General features: G+C 47.7%; 1 protein-coding gene across 1 annotated transcript in view; it reads left to right on the top strand.

The window, feature by feature from the left end:
• The first annotated feature begins 2156 nt into the window (after positions 1 to 2156).
• The window catches only part of Ror1 (receptor tyrosine kinase like orphan receptor 1), a 353520-nt gene continuing 339293 nt past the window's right edge, over positions 2157 to 16383 (top strand). The window contains exon 1 of the mRNA XM_032901776.1: positions 2157 to 2672. Coding sequence (XP_032757667.1) covers positions 2582 to 2672 — 91 coding nt within the window. The 5' untranslated portion in view covers positions 2157 to 2581. The remainder of the gene's footprint in view (positions 2673 to 16383) is intronic.

The following is a 16383-nucleotide window of genomic DNA, read 5'->3' as shown; positions in this document are numbered from 1 at the left end:
TTGGAAGACAGCAATTTGTGGGGATGAACTGGTTGACCCAAAGGCCTTCTGCCTATCATGCCCTGACCTCGGGTCAGACTCACAGAAAGAGGGAAAGCCATTAAGGCAGCTGGGCTGGCTCTGGCTCTCAGGTCTTAGCAAAGAATAGGTGATTATTTCCCCCACAGGGGCTGGCTGTTCACCTGCCTGAGGGTCCCCCAGCTGGAAGTTTAGAGTCTGTGACCTGCTGGGGTGGACATTGCTCTTGCTCTTGCTCCCCCCAGCCTCAGTTCTGTGGAGTACGGAAAGCTGGTGGGACAAACAAGACAAGGAACTAATTAGATAAAATAATCTTTTTTTCTTCAAATGGTGGTCGAATTTTTGTTCACAGATCACATTCTTATTGTCTTCCGGGTGTTGTGTGAGGCACCCAGGAAACTGAGACGGTGGAAGCAGAATTCCTATCCTCAGCAAAGTGACAGCTCGTTATAAAATCCAAAAGCTGAGTCTGAGAGGCAGCTGTAATAATGATCTGATTTAACCTCGTTTACAGAGACCCTATAACATGCTGGGCTTCAGTTAAGGTCTTTCAGCCTCCTCACCGGAACAGGTCTGAGTGCTGGCTTTGTCATCCATGATTCATAGGGGATGAGGACAAGTCGTTCATTTTCTTTCTGCACACCAGTTTTAAAAACATTATCATTGTTTACTATTATTTACTTATTCACTTTACATCCCGCTCGCTGCCCTTCTCACAGTCACCCTCTCCCACAATCTCTTCCCCACTCCTTCCCTTCTCCTCTGAGCTGGTGGGGGCCCTCTGGGTATCCCCCCACCCTGGCACATCAAGCATCTGTGAGGCTAGGCACATCCTCTCCCATTGAGGCCAGACAAGGCAGCCCGGCTACAACATATCCCATGTATAGGCAGCAGCTTTTGGGACAGCCCCCATTCCAGTTGTTTGGGACCCACATGAAGGCCAAGCTGCATATCTGCTTTGTATGTGCAGGGAGGCCTAGGTCCAGCCCATGTGTGTTCTTTGGTTGGTGGTTCAGTCTCTGAGAGCACCAAGGGTCCAGGTTCTGCTGATCTTCCTGTGGAGTTCCTATTCTCTGAGGGGACTGCAGTCCTTCCTCCTATTCTTCCATAAGAGTCCCCAAGCTCCATCCACTGTTTGCTGGGAGTGTCTGCGTCTTGTCTGAGTCAGCTGATGGGTGGAGCCTCTCAGAGGACAGCCATGCTAGACTCTGTCTCTGCGCACCAACTTGTAAAACTGCAATGTGTTTCAGTGTATATAAAGCACCAGGCAAGCAGAAGGTATTGAGAAGGAAGCCAGGTGACCATGGACAGGTTCTGAGCACCTCTATGTTCTGGGGGACAATACTGACCGGGATCCCAAGGCAGCCTGGCATGCGGTGGGTGCTCACTTTATATGATCCAGGGTGTCCTTGGCAGGGAACTCTCATGAGCATTTATGAATTACAAAATTAATAAATGGCAAACCAGGGAAAAGAAAAAAAACACTGTAAGTAGGAGGTTACAGACTTGCTTAGCCAAGCAAGAGAAAGAAAAATCATCTTATGTGAAGAAACAGAATACCTACGTGATATAAAAATATTTTAAAAGCCAAATTGAAATATTACTCTATCCGGAAGGCAGAGAAACAACTTTCAGGGAAACAGGGGACAATGACAATAAAGGACCTACAGGAATCTTCAGTTAACGTCCTGAAGAAGCAGATCAAATGAACTTGATGTAAATGTAGTGAATCTAGAGATTAAAAACAAGAAGACACATGAGTCACTTGTATCTGGACTCCCTCTAAAGCAACTCTTGGGAAAGAAGAAATTAAATGGGGGCACTGTAACTGTATAATATCTGTACATGTTCCCTCACCGAAGGCAGTGGCAGAGAAAGTTAAAATCTGGGCTTCCTTACTTATCCAGTCACACATTGCACTGGAAGCTTCCCAGCCCTCCAAGTCCTTCTCCATCAAAATGTCTCAAGGGTCCCATCAACACCAGTGACTGCTCTCCAGCGAGTGGGGGGTGGGGTGGGGAGGGATGATGGGTTTACGGGAGGTGTGGAAGCTGCTTTCTGTGATGCCTTGGAAGGTGCAGCTCCAGGAGGCGGCAGCAGAGGGCGCTGGAACCCTGGCCTGGGCCGGCCTCTGCCATTGGTCCGGGCTGGGGCGCTGAGTTGTGGAGTTGGTGGAAAGTGACAAGTTGGGCGAGAAGAGAGATCGCGGAGAGCTGGAGGAGCCGCGGCCGAGTGAGCCCAGAGACCTCCGCCCCAGGCACTGGGCACGCTGTTCTGGAGTCGGAGCCGGAGACACACGGTGTGCTAGAACGACACGGAGAGCCTGGAACTGAACCGCCGGCCGAGGCACGGCTGCTACGGAGTACCGGGAGGAGCCGCGCTCCCAGGTCCGGGACGGCCGAGCGGAGGCGAGGGAGCAGGTCAGAGGGACAAAGAGTTTTGCAAAGGCCCTCCGGTGTCCTGCGAGTGCCTGCGGCAGGACAAAGTGGCCCGGAGCACTGGGAGAACCCGTGGATGTTCTGCGCGCCGCCAGGGAGCCGCCAGCACCGCCACGAGAGGAGGAATGCACCGGCCGCGCCGCCGCGGGACGCGCCCGCCACCGCTGGCGCTGCTGGCCGCGCTGCTGCTGGCCGCACGCGGGGCTGCTGCCCAAGGTAAGCGGCGCCCGCGCCCGGGTTCCATCGTCCGTCCCGCAGAACTGAGTGCCTGGCGAGCGCCTCGCCCGTCCGGGAGCCGGGCATTCGGCCGCCGCCTGCATGGGCTGCCGGAGGGAGGCCATCCAGGACTGGCCCTGAAGCTCGGCTGCGGGCTGGGGTGCTCTGGGGAACTGGTCCCTAGACGCCCAGCTGTGGTTGTAAGTGCTGACAGGAAGTGTAGTAGGACTTTGGCGGTGGAGGAGTGTGTGTGTGTGTGTGTGTGTGTGTGTGTGTGTGTGTGTGTGTGTGTGTGTGTCTTGGGAGAGATGCTGGTCCTTTGCCTATCTCTCTCTGGATTCCTAGCGCACCCCAAGTGGGGTCCCGTTTATCTACTTCTCTGTCCTGGAGGGAGTTTGCATTTTCAGTGGTGCCTCCAACAGAGCCCAGGGGGGGTCCGCGAACCCGTACAAACAAAAGCCCTGTACTCCCAGGACTCCCTTTGCCTTGTGTCTTCACTGCTTGGTGTTCGGAGCCTCCCGCCCTCTAGAGGGTCATCATTCAGACCAAAATGTTTGCTCCGCCGCTGCCACTTTGTGCAAAGTACGTAGTAAGAGACGGCCTGCTGCTCCAAAATACTCTGGACTCCGCGTGTGCACGTGCAAATGTGTGTGTGTGTGTGTGTGTGTGTGTGTGTGTGTGTGTGTGTGTCTCGAGGTGGAAGAAGGGGGGGGGGTCATCTAATGCATACTTGATTTTGGTCATCTCCAGAGACAATCGCAACAGTTAGAGAAAGCCTCCACCGGCAGCCGGAGCGTCTTAGTTCCCTGCGGGAAGCTTGGCTCCTCGCTGGGTCTGAGCTCGTACACAATGAGAGGGAAGAGCCCGCTGCGCCTGTGGAGACAACCAATTCATTCTTTGGCAGTCGGAGGGGGAAAGTTGATTAAAGTCTCTGGGGGTCTCGGGCCTCACTTTTAACATGCATCCCTTGAGGGGGTGTTGGAGCTTCTGGACTCTTCCTGCCCCCACTTCCAGCCCCTCGCCGCTCTAGATAAATAGGTCCCTCCTCGTTTATCATTCATCTGAGAGCCAGTTAGGGAAGAGTCTACTGAACAGATCGGGGGAAGAACCACTCACTGAACGACTGCTGAATTTGTTTCTACTACAAGTTAGGGGTGACTTTCTTGGTACAAAGCTCTCAGCAAGGAAGCTGGGTGCGGATTTTGATCTCCTGGAGGTGACTCTGGGACGGGGCCAGTGCTCACCCAACAGAGTTCTGAAGTGTGGATGTGCTAATCTAGAAGCGCCATGGGGGGTGAATACGGTTTCTAATGGCCATTAAGATGCACATCAGCAGGGGTCCCCTATCTTAAGGGAAAACCCTGATGAAATGTAAACAGTTTGCTCTCCTGGATGTTTTGCTTGGGGATGCCAAACACCTGGGCTCCGGGCCACTACACCTGGGTGAAAAGTAGAAAGTGGGCCGCGCTGCCGCCGACCCGTGTCCAGTGCAATTGGGGTGATGATGCCCAAGGCTGAATTCCTGGCCTGGGGGTCTTGATTAATTCTGTTCTTCCTGTGGGCTCCTTTATTTCATCTTAACCTTTCATCAGCCAGTGATTGTGAGGTCACAGCCTCTGCTGATTGGGATGAGATGAATTGGGGATGTAGGGGTGCTCACCATGTTTTTTGGTCATCTGTTTTTAAAAAGTCACCCACCCACACAACGAATTCGCGAATGTAAAACAATACTGTTGTCAGTAGCTACCCAAAGTTCTCTCTCCTTCCTGTTCTATATTCTAATAAAAGGTTCAAACCTGTTGCTGTCTTGCCATCTCTTAAACCCTTTTCCATTTTGGCAACTGTTCTGGCCTCAGATTCCTAAGGTAACCCTGTCAGTGACTCCGGACATCAGCTTAAGAGGAGATATATTTTATCTATTAAGTTGTTTCAAGAGAATGAAAAATGGATCAGTATTTCAGAATTTCTCCCATCACCTTTCTATTTGATTGGCAGGGGAGAGAAAGGCTTTATGTACATAGTTTCCGGCCTGCTACTTGTTGACCCTCCCAGCTGCCTCCTACCTGCCAAAAGATGGACTTCTGTAAGAGGTATAAACACTCATTACTGCTCCCAAGAGCTCCAGACGCTTGGAACCTACCTGAGCCTTTCTCAGAATTGTGCTCATTCTGTGGTTTGGCTGTTGGAAGCCGGAGGAAGGTGTCCCACGACTCAGCTGTCATTTACTAAGTCTCCAATTGCTAGGTCAGTAGGTGTCCGCCCTACTTCATTTAGTATAGGAGTCTCCTGAGGGCCATGCGTCTGTCAGCTTTGCTGGTGAATTCATCGGGGGCCCTCAGCAGTCAGCTTCGACCTTTATTAGGGATGTTTGAAAAATCCAACCTCGATGGCTCGGGGGCACCACCCAGAGGCAGGACAGGCAGAGAATGTGTGGCCAGATTGCCGCTGGCAGGACTTACTTGTAATTTACTTTATTGGAAAACAAACCAGGCTGTTTTGCTCCTCCAATGGCTGGGATACTTGGCGGTTATTTTATTTTACCTGTGTATGTGAGTGTGTAGTGCAGGGACTATATGTTTGTGTTTCTGTGGGTGCGTGCATATGAGTGAGCATGTGGGTGTCCCTGTGGAGCCAGAGGTCAGTGTTGGGCCTTCTTCAATCAATCTCTACCTTGATTTTTGAGATGTGTTCTCTCACTCTACCAGAGGTCATCTACCCAGCTGGGCCAGATAGGCTTGCTGTGCCTGGGGTTGTGTGAGGGCTTCCAGCTTTTCTCGAGTGTTTCTCATGTTTGCAGGGTGGGCACATTTCCTGATAGAGACATCTCCTAAGACCAAGACTTCTTACAACAACTCAGCTTTGATCTATTTTAGTCTCCGTCTCCTGCATGTGAAAATAGGCTCCAAATTAAACTTTTAAAATGTTTCTAACGCATATCACTTGCATCCAAAGGAACAGTCTGCCTGTGGTTTGTTGACACGAACCTACAGCACTTCAAATATTTTTCAAAAGAGGTATAGAGCATGTTATAGAGAACTGATGCTTTTAAACCCTATGCATGCTGATATAAATGTTTTCCAGAGAAATAGACATTGCACTTGTGCAAATACATTAAGGGGACCACAGTTTTGCTGAGTGAGTGGAGGAGAGAACCTTTTTGGTTATATGTAAAAAGTGTATAGTTATTTCCTTCTCTCAGTTAAAACACAGCCAAATAATCAGAGATTACTCATTTTCCATCGTCTAGTAAAAAGAGTAGTATCAGAGGAACCCGCTAGCCAAGCTTAATGGCTATAACTCAGGGTTTGGCATTTGACAGACATGGGTTTGAATCTTCCCTTTCATAGTGTAGGCATGGCAATTATGTTTCCTGAGCCTTCTAAGAGTTTTATGAGGCTTAAATAAATCCATGAGTGTCAAGCAATAGAGAAGCCCCCCTCAGCCTAGAAATTAACTGAGGAATTAACTAAGGATGCAGGAAATGCAGGATGTTCAATCCTTCAGAAATAATATACAAAATTCTACATGTAGGTTGATAGACATTGGATTATACCATAATCAGATTTTTCCAGGAAATGGTAACCATGAAAAGATAGGGGCCACTATGTAGTGACAGTTTTGGAATTTCAGTTTCTTAAAAAACACAGAAATATTGTAAGAATGTGTTCCTGGAGTAGGGCTGCAGGGCGGCTTCAGACTGTTCATAGCAGCTGACCATGATTTGCCCCGTGCTCTAGCAGAAACATGATTTTTGCCAGTTGCAGATAATTTCTGTGATTCTGTGATGTTTGGAATTCTGGGAACATTTCAGAGGGTATATAAATGTTAGGGTCCTGAGACCCTAGTGGTTGTTGGTCATTTAGGGAGGTTGGTTACGGTTTGTTAGTAGCTGTGGTCAAAGAAGAAACAGAAGGGAAAAAAATAGATTCAGGAGATTTGCCTAAATCCCCTCTCCTCCTCTATTCTTGTTAAGGGGTGAAACCGGGGAGATAAACAGTGGGGAAAAAGAACCCACAAAGTATCAAGGATCAACTGCTCCATCCACTTGTAACAAGGGGAGATGCCTGGGCACTGAGATTCCTTTCTGGGGAGATTGAAAGGATGCGTGTTGATGGTGGGTTCTTGGCCACAGCCCAGGTTAGCTACTCTGTGGAGTTTCTCTCATGCCCCATGTTTCCTTCCTGGTAGATGGGCTGGTATTTGGGCCTGGGAGAAGCTGATGAATAAAGTCTTGCAACCTCAGATAATAGCAATCTCTTAAACCTAGGCATTCTGAGGTATTCCTGTATCTGTAATTTATTGAATAGACACTTGGTGCTCTCTGTTTAATGGGTTAGTTGCTGCTTAAAGCCTTCCTTAGTATTAACCCACAGAACTCTCACAACTACCCTGTGAAGGCGATGGTATAACTAGATCACTGTGCAGATGGGTCAGGTTAGGTGCCGAGATGCTAAGCTGCTTTCTCAAGGTCACATGGCCGGGGAATGGCTTCGCTGGGTTTGTAAGCCCTGAGAGTTGGTGTTGTCCTAACTGACCTCTGTCCTACATGGTCCCTCCTGGTTTAGTTCTTACACCTGCTTTCTTTTAATGTGCAGGCCAGAGTTGGCACATCTTTAAGTTTCTAAGGGCAATGGAAAGGTATTTTCTTTGCCACCACCTACAGGGTAGAAGAGGTGATGGGAAATAGTCAATTCTGTCATTCCTACAGTGGTGCACTGCCCTTACCAGCCTTGCCGTGAGCTTAGACACAGACTGAAAATTCCAGGGATGGTCCAGGCCTCTTGGTCTAAAAGATTTTTCTTCTTTTTTTTTTCTTTTATTTATGCAGTGTAGTGATGCCACTTTGATGTGGTCTGAGGAGTGTGTCCAGTAGTTCCTTCCGGCTAGCTATGCGATGTCTTTTGATGGAGTATATGTGTGTTTGCATTTTGGTGCATTACCTGGGGGTAGAGGTAAAGGAGGGCTGATTTATTAGACTGCTATCAGGGAGAAATGACTGCCAGCTCAGGATCTCGGTGAGGAGGAGCAGATCCAGGCAGATCCAGCCGTAACTGGAAAAAAAACTTGACTCATCCAGGCTCTTTCTCAAGCAGAAAGACCTGGCCCTGACTTCACTGATCCCCTGAGCTGTGACGGGAGAGATGGGCCCCTGGACGTCCATAAGAAGGAGAAAGGAACAGTCTTCTAGGACTTGAGAAAGTTCGATGGCGTTGAAGGGGGAAGGGAGAGGGGACTGCTTCGAAAATCTTTAACTAAATGCAGCTGCTTGTTACATGGAGCCTGACTCGCATGCCAGGAATATCTCAAAAGCTAACGAATACAAAATGAAAATAAACAGCAGGAAAAAGGCTCGTTCTTTGTTGCAGTAAGCTTGGTTGGGGTTTTCAGTTTGTTTAGGAATGGGATAATTGTGGCATCCACTTTATTTTGGTAAGGCAATGAATCGCGATGGATGTGATGTCATCGGGATGTCCCATCCCCGACTCCTCCCCGCCCCTCCAGCCCCCAGAACACCCAGGCTAGGACATCCATGGGTCCCCATGGCTCAGGCTGTTGCCCTTGAGTGAATTACACTGGAAGAGGGGCAGATACTTTAATGGGATAATCTTGGCAGACCCAGTAAATTTCACACCCCATCTCTCACTAACAGCAAGGCAGCAGAAGGCTACAACATCCTCAGATGAAAAGGTTGTATAAAAAGGCCCTGCTTCACAGTAACTGTCTGTCCATAAATAAGGTTCTGCAGAGTTTTGATCCAGAAATGTTATTAAACACTGATAAGCCAGACTTCATAATGTTTGGCCTCTTTACATTCTCCCTCACTCTTCCATAGAAGTGAAGTTTTTCCACCTCGTTTAAAAAACAGTGGCCTAGAAGATCAATCAGTTCAGACCGTTTATTTTTTCAAGGATGTACATGCAGAATGGCCTTCTTTGACAGCCATTTTAAGGAGGTGACATGGCATAACAGAGATAGAATGAGATTTGAACCCAGTAGACTGTGGTTAAAATTGGGACTTTTGCTACTTGGCTGTATGTTAACCACACTCGTGCTGTTGTGACCAAATGCCTTAAGGAGACAGTTTATGGAAGGGAAGGTCTGGTTTGATTTCCAACGTCAGGGATTTCAGTCCGTTATGGAGGAGGAGGTGGGTTGAACAGTTCTGTCCATGGTGGTAGGAGCGTGAGGTGCTCATACTGTGACAGAGCAGGAATCAAGGAGGTCAGCATCTTCAAAGGCCCATCCCAGTACTGTAGATTAGCCAAGCTCCTATAGAGCACAGCTTGAAAACTTTCAGGGACTGGCAGTTCAGACCATGAGCCTTTGGGGGATGTTTCTGGGCAAACTGCTAACCAATTTACTATCACCTTCTGATAATTCCCCTGTCTGTAAAATGGGGATGACATAGTATCCAGCCTTCAGCTTGTTTGTGAGAATTAAAGGACACGCGAGTGGAAAGCACCTGAAGGCACCATGAACTGGAAGAAAGCCGGATCCTGGGCTTCCTAGAGAAAGCAGAAGGTTGGGCTCCCAGTCAAGGGCTGCTACGCGGGAGATGCAGCTGAGAATCTTGGAGCAGCATTCTTGGTTTCTTCTGAGGGTCTGAAGTGCTTGATTTTACAGAGACCACATAGAGACCCGGATCTGAGCCCATCGTAGGCCAGTATTGAGATCCCCAGAGGAGGAGATTCCACAGCGCTTTAAAAACAAAGCTCCCTCCCCTCCCAGAATCTTCAGAGAAGAGCAACTCCTCCCTGATCTTTGGCTCTGGTGGCCATTTAAAGATTCTGAGGACTGAAAGAACTTTCATGTCAAGAAAGAAGAAGAATGATGTACCGGGGGTGGGGGAGGGGTGGGGAAGGGGAGGTAAAGGAAGTTCTAAAGACAAGGTAAAGTTTGTTTCTCAACAGGAAAGCCTTTTGTCCAGTGCATTTCAACTCGTTTTTACTCTATATTTATTATATGTGAGGTGCAGTGTCTGGGACGTAAATCATTATCCCAGCTTCAGGGAGAGAGGCAGGGAAGTCCTAAGCATCTTGAGCACCCACTGTATGCCCCGCGACATTCTTTACAGTGAGACTTCTGTGACTCAGTAGCATCCATGGTTGGACCTTTCAAGTCTATTTACAGATAAAGGACCCTCTGACGCTGAAGAGGCTGGTATTACAGTCAACCTCATATGATTATTAAATAGGGATTTTGGATTTGGACCCAGATATTTTGATTGTCACAGGTACCCCTCTTCCAGGTCTCTGAGGTGTGGGTAGTTGTACCATAGAGCAGACCCGTTATCTCCGAACACCACACATCTTTCTAACAGGAGAATTCTGAAGGCTGTGGGAAAGTGCCACAGATGCACACAGGGGTAGGAAGCATGAATTCCCAGGAAGCTGGAGGGTGAAGGGCAGAGAGGACACTGGCTCCTTCTCAGGCAGATTGGGAGCCCTCTGAACAGATTATGGAAATGTGTACTGAAGTTCCACATCAATATCAATATATCAAGTGTTTAGCCAGCAAGAGGCCTGGGCTGGATTTTGTCTGCCTCTGAAGCTCCATGGCATCCATTTTTGATGTCATCTGGATATAGGAAGTGGTTGTGCTGTCCCTATACCGAAGGACAGGCAGACATCAAGGTAATTTCTCTGGCATCTTTCCCTCTAGCCCCAAGTTCAGGCTTTAGATTGAAGGAGGGGACCAACCACTCAAGTATGGGTCTCCAATGAGTCTTCACTAGTGACCATGAACTGTAGTATTCTAAGGCCTCTGGTCAGCACATTCCACTTCCCCCCTTCATTCACTAATCATACTGTTTGCTGTTACTGTGAGCTGAATATTCTGGTAGTTCCACTGGAGGGACAAAGTTGGTCACCACACTAGAGAATTTTCTGAGCAGAGCAGTAGATTTGTGGCAACACTTGCTAGCTTGACCAGCAAATCCGTTGTCATCCCTTCTTGAAACACATCATTTCCAGCTCTCTCCTAGTTAAGCGAAGCCATGTCACTAAATACTAGCCAATGGGATGAGATTGGGAGGACCCAGTGCCACTTGCAAGACCCACTAAGACCTTTTCCCAGGCAGGTTGCTATGGTTACTTGAGAGGTTATGTGTTGGAGATGCCACCTGATGGAAGAAACCTGGGAGCTTCCCTTCTTTACTGCTCTGTGGTTGAAGCCACCTGCTGGTCCACACTGGCTTGGGTTTTATGTAAACCAGAAACAAGCGTTTATTGTTAAGGCTCAGATTAGGGTTTTCCAGCTATAGCTACTGGACAATCATAGCTAACCAAATGGTATAAACTACAGCATGTCTCAAGACTACCTTAGTGGGTCAGGACCAGCATTTTTAGATAGAACAAAAGAAGCAACCTAGTTTCGGCTTGATTATCTCCAATGGAACTCAGAGAACCTTTCTATAAATTAAGCTTCTTCCTGAATTACGTATGGCAGATCCTGGGGTGTTCATCACCGTGGAAGATCTAGAAGAATTGTGATTGGCTCTGGAGTAGTTTTAGGGGCAATAAAACAGACCACCGCAGCATAATTACACAGCCACTAAGTATAGAATTAGCAGAGACGAAATGCAGCATCCCAAGAAGGAAGAAAGAGGCCCTTGGGGCACATGTGGGCCCTGCTGTGAGATCTCGGGGTGGCGGGGTGGGGTGGGCATGAAGGTGGTCCAGAGGATGAAAGATGAAGAGTGGGAGAGGAGGAGCAGCGTAGGACAGGGTCCTGCAGGCTGCTCTGCTCTGCTCTGCAGGGCTCATTCAGGGCTGTTCTGTGTTCACAGACAGGAATTAGCTAATGGCGAGTGAAGAGAAGGCTTTGCGTGGCACCAGGTACCGGGAAGCAGAGAGGGAAGAGAGAAACAGGGTGTTGATCGCATAACCATTTCCTTCCTCTGCCAAGGGCGCTCCCAGAGACTTACAGAGGAGTTCCCACGCTGCTGTGCCTCTTTGCCTCTGCTGCAGTGGTTTGGTTTGTAGCACAGACTGCCGAGCATTGGTCCCATCTTGCCTGCCTGGTGAAAATCCCAGCAGGGAGGCGCTGTAATAGTCCGCACATCTAGAATGCAAGTATTCGCGGCTGTTATGGATAGAACTCAGCGTCTTGAGCTTGCTACCGCTGCTCTCCTAATGGGCTGCACCTCCGGCCTCTGGGTTCTGCTAATGTGTTAACTTCTATGGTTTTCAGGAAACCCTCTGACAGAGGCAGTCATTTGTTACTCTCGTTGAATTGAATTGTTATTTTCCATTGAATTGTTATTTTCTACATAAGGAGACTGAGGCCCAAAGATGGTCTTGTGTCCCTGGAGCAAATCAAGTGAGAGAGTCAGGACTTGAACTTGGATATCTGGAAGCTGAGGCTTTGTTCTTAACCGTGATGTCACTATACCTCTGCTTTCCCCATCCCCCAAACGCTACTTGGTGATTAAAATTCTACATAAGATCCTAGCCAAATAGCTGAGTGCAAATAATTAAAATTAAATCTCTTGATTTGAATGGCGTATTGGGGCTTAAGGAATTATTTCATATACAATATTAACTTTAATTTTCCAACTAATCTAAGGAAATTGTTCTCTCTCTCTCTCTCTCTCTCTCTCTCTCTCTCTCTCTCTCTCTGTCTCTCTCTCTCTCTCTCACTCTCTCTCTCTCTCTCTCTCTCTCTCTCTCTCTCTCTCTCTCTCTCTCTCTCTCTCCTCTCCCTCTCCCCCTCTCCCTCTCCCTCTCTCTCTCCCTCTCCCTCTCCCTCTCCTGTCCTCTGTTTTTAGCAGGCAAGTAAGGTTGGCAGCTTACCCAAGGTCACTCTGTAGGTGGCAGGGTCTGTCTGAAATATAGACCTTCTCTTTAAATCCCATGGGATGTTTTGCTCTGAAGGATTACTCGTCTTTATAATTCATGCCTCTCCAACATGACAGGATTCACAGTTGTTGACCCAGCGAGCAAATTTGCCCGATTCTCACTTCTCCCATCAACACGACCCTCGAATCAACCACGATTGTGAGAAAGAGTCTGGAAGTATTTGTAGGTGTGGTTTTGGAACTGGCATTCCTGTAACCTAAGGAAGTTCCTGAGCAAAGAGACTGGGAGAAGTTACTTCAAAGCGAGGACTTTCCTAAGGGGCTGGCAGTGGCAGCTGGCTGTTCAGTCATGAAGAATGGTTCTTTGGCATTCCACGGGGCATGGCACAGAGCATGACTTTCCTTTTCCTATCCGGTCAGCAGCTCTGTGGCCTCTGTAAGATTTTTTTCTTACTTGTTGAATGAGAGGCATAATGGGGTAAGTGCACCTTGGGGGTATGGGTACAATGCTGACACGTGCTAGGCCAGTACCTGGCTCATCTGTCTGTGGTTGGTGTGTAATTTGCAGCCATATCCCTGAGAGCAACCCTCTCTGTGATTTTCACAAGACAGTATAGACACAGTGTTTAGGACTCAGTCCTAGCTAGGCTTGCTGGCATGATACAGTCACCTTGGAGGGAGACTCTTGGATCTACAAGTCTTAGGTTATAATTACATTTGCATTTTTCAAGAACACGGATGTGAGGCAAAAATAGTGCCTGTTGCATTGAATCCAAGACATTCTTGAAAGACTCTTATCTCTTCTTCACGGGAAATCGACACTGTTTCCGGATGGGATTAGACAAGAGGAATGAAAACAGCCTGTTGTATGCTTTCTCCACATGAGCGATGATATCCCCACCACTTGGATTTCACTCCAGCCCTGTGTTGCTTTTTTTTTTATGTGATGTTTCCATCCCCTGGAAGAGTGGAATGGTGGTTTTCCTTTATCCCGTTAGAACCTTTGTTATGATGGTGACCTGGCTGCAAGTGTAGACCCCAAGGAGTTAGTGCTCACCCTGGCGTGACTGTCCAGAGGGCTGCTGATGGGAACTTGCCTGCTCAACGTCAGCTTATGGGCGGCTGATACCCAGCAGCCGCTTTGTGGTATCTGTGGTGGTGATCGTATCTTTTCTTTACTATGACCATTCTGTTCTGTTCTCCATACTCCATTTGGTGCCTCTAAGCCAAGGGATGAAGAATTTCCTGTGGTTAGGGAAGCTTCACTAGGCAGGGCTGGATGCCGGGGTCTTTTGGTGTCTATTTGATAAGTAGTATCCCATGAGGGACATGAGAGAGGAACTGAGCATGCTTAGTTCACTCTACCCACACTTACACCTAGGTCACTGTCTAGGATAGGTGTACATGTTCCTGCAAGAAGGAGAGAGAGAGAGAGAGAGAGAGAGAGAGAGAGAGAGAGAGAGAGAGAGAGAGAGAGAGAGAATGAATGTGAGTAGAGAGGTCCAGGGAAAACACACTGGTTTCCCTCCCTGGAAGAAAGTTCCAGGCACAGGTTAGAAAGCATCCCTCCCAGGGCTGGGTTGGTGTTAAAGCCGTAGGTAGGCCAGTCAAAATGTTTACAAAGAGTACTCCTGCATCTTTGCCTAAGGACTCATGTTTAGAGAGTTCATTATCTAATATGGGATGTGGGTCGTAGTGGCTTCTGGGTCTCAGAACCAGCACAGCGTCGATCTGCCTGCTCAAGCCAGGGCATTGGTATGCAGAGGTAAGGGAGGAGGGATATGTTCCCTCACCTGCCCAGTGATACCTCCTGTGTAAACTACCAGGTCGCCTCAGCTTCCGCTTGGTTAAATATTTGTTTAACAACCAAAGTGAATGCTGTGGAAATATATGGCAGTATCTTCCCAGATGGGAAGTTTGCTGTTTTTCGTTAAGGAGGCAAGATTGATTCAGCGAAAATGGTCTCCGAAGACAAAGGCCTGGCCTTTGTTCAGGGCCTCTTCCTGGTCATGCAGCCTTTCAGAATCTCCACCCCAGAGCGTGCCCACCTCTGTCCCTTCTCACTGAACTCCTACTTACCCTCCAGTCTTCAGTGTGTCCACAATCGGTATCTGCTTGTCTTTTGTCCTCTCCCCAAGCTCTCACCTTCTGCCATTGTCTCCACACCGGCTATGTGAAGCTCATTCACTCAGAAATGACTCAACGCTCTGGGAGGATCCTCAACTCTTCTCAGAGTCACGGTTGTTTATTGAGCATGTGCTATGAGCCTCACGCTCTGCAAATCATTTTGTGCTTCATTTTAAAAAAGATATTACATTTTACTTATTTTCATGTGGCTGTGTGAACCTCTAGTAAGGGGGAGTAATTTCTCTCTGTCCACTATGTGGGTCCTGGGGATCCAAGTCTTCTTGTTATGTTTAGTGGCAGATACCTTTACTGACAAAACCATGTTGTTGGGTCTGAATTTTGTATTTTGTGGTGTTTCTTTTTTGTTTTTCTAGAATGACTGCCCTAACCCCATTCATATCCCTCACTCAGTCCTGGAAATGTTTCTTCATCCACTCACGAGGGGAACTCTTCTGGTTTTATTGTGTTTGCAATCTAACCCTCGACCACCTAAGCCCAACTACAAGAAAGAGTCACAGATTTACTTAGGATTAGGGACAGGCTTTCTTGGGTAGGGAAGCTGAGAGGTGCTCTTGTATACATCTGTGCCCAGAGAAAGCAGGCAATGTGTAAGAAAGACTTGACCATGTAACAGGCCTTGCTCAGGGGCAGAAAAGGCCCCCTGGGCTCTGGTTTCTTTCCTTCCCAGGAGGTCTCTGACTTGAGCAAGATAGAATGATAGTGTTACCATGCCCTGCTGGCCATGTTCCTTACCTTGCCAGTTCTTACTCCAATTAAAATGTTATTGTTACTTTTTTCTTGTTGTTTTTTTCCAATGAGAATCTGTATAGAGCAATTAAAAACCAATGCAGTACTATGTCATCAGAATAGAACCACCAAGAATTCTACCACTTAGAGACAACTTCTGTGGTTCATAAGTGTTTATGGAAGGAGACTGTGCCTATATTCCCAAAAGAATGTGAGGCTCAGGGATGTGAAGAACTGCCCCAGGATCCTAGCCAGTGTTTTACACCCTATCCACTTCTTTGTGGCAAGGACGGGGGCTTACATTCATTGCATCTTAACCATTGGTCTGTTTACTCAAGGGGAGATTGACAGTTCCACGTCGAGAGTATGCCACATCAATGTAATTACCTGCTGTGCCATATAAAAAGCAGTGAGTTTTCTGGGCAAAGGAGAAAGAATTCTTGTGGAGGTGGAGCTCAAGAGTAGCTTCTTCGATGACTGTGACAGAACACATGATATAGGATAGGTGATGAAATGGTTTATTTAGCATCCGGTTCTGGAAGTTGGAAATACAAGACCAGGTGAATGCTTAAAAGTCAGGTTGCTACACCGTGCTTCTTGACTGTGACTGCAATGTGAACAGCTGCTTCAAGCTCCTACTACCTTAACTTGCCCACCATGACGAAATTTCTCTTTGAATTATGAGTAAGCACAAACCATTCTTCCCCTATATTGCTTTTTTCAGGATATTTTTATCACAGAAAAACGAAAACAAAAACAAATAAAGACATTCACTTTAATAGGAAAATCTCCCCCGGAGAGCAATGTCTCTCTCTATATTCCCAAGGAGAAGGAATTATTCAAGACTTGAACTTGCAAGTCATCTTTGTGCTAAAGTGTCCAGAAAGGGACCTCTTTAGACTCTCTAGGACCATCTGTGCCAGGCAGGGCACCTTTTATTCTTGAAGGAGAGAGAAAGGAGGCTTAGCCAAGCAAGCTTCTGTTGGGTCCTTGATGTTTTCTTGGGGGCTTAGGCTATTTGAGATTTTGCTGTGGTTA

This window comes from Rattus rattus, chromosome 1, assembly GCF_011064425.1.
Source record: "Rattus rattus isolate New Zealand chromosome 1, Rrattus_CSIRO_v1, whole genome shotgun sequence".
NCBI classification, from domain to species: Eukaryota; Metazoa; Chordata; class Mammalia; order Rodentia; family Muridae; genus Rattus; species Rattus rattus.
Note: the sequence above shows the minus strand (reverse complement) of the source record. Positions and strands in the feature narration are given on the sequence as shown.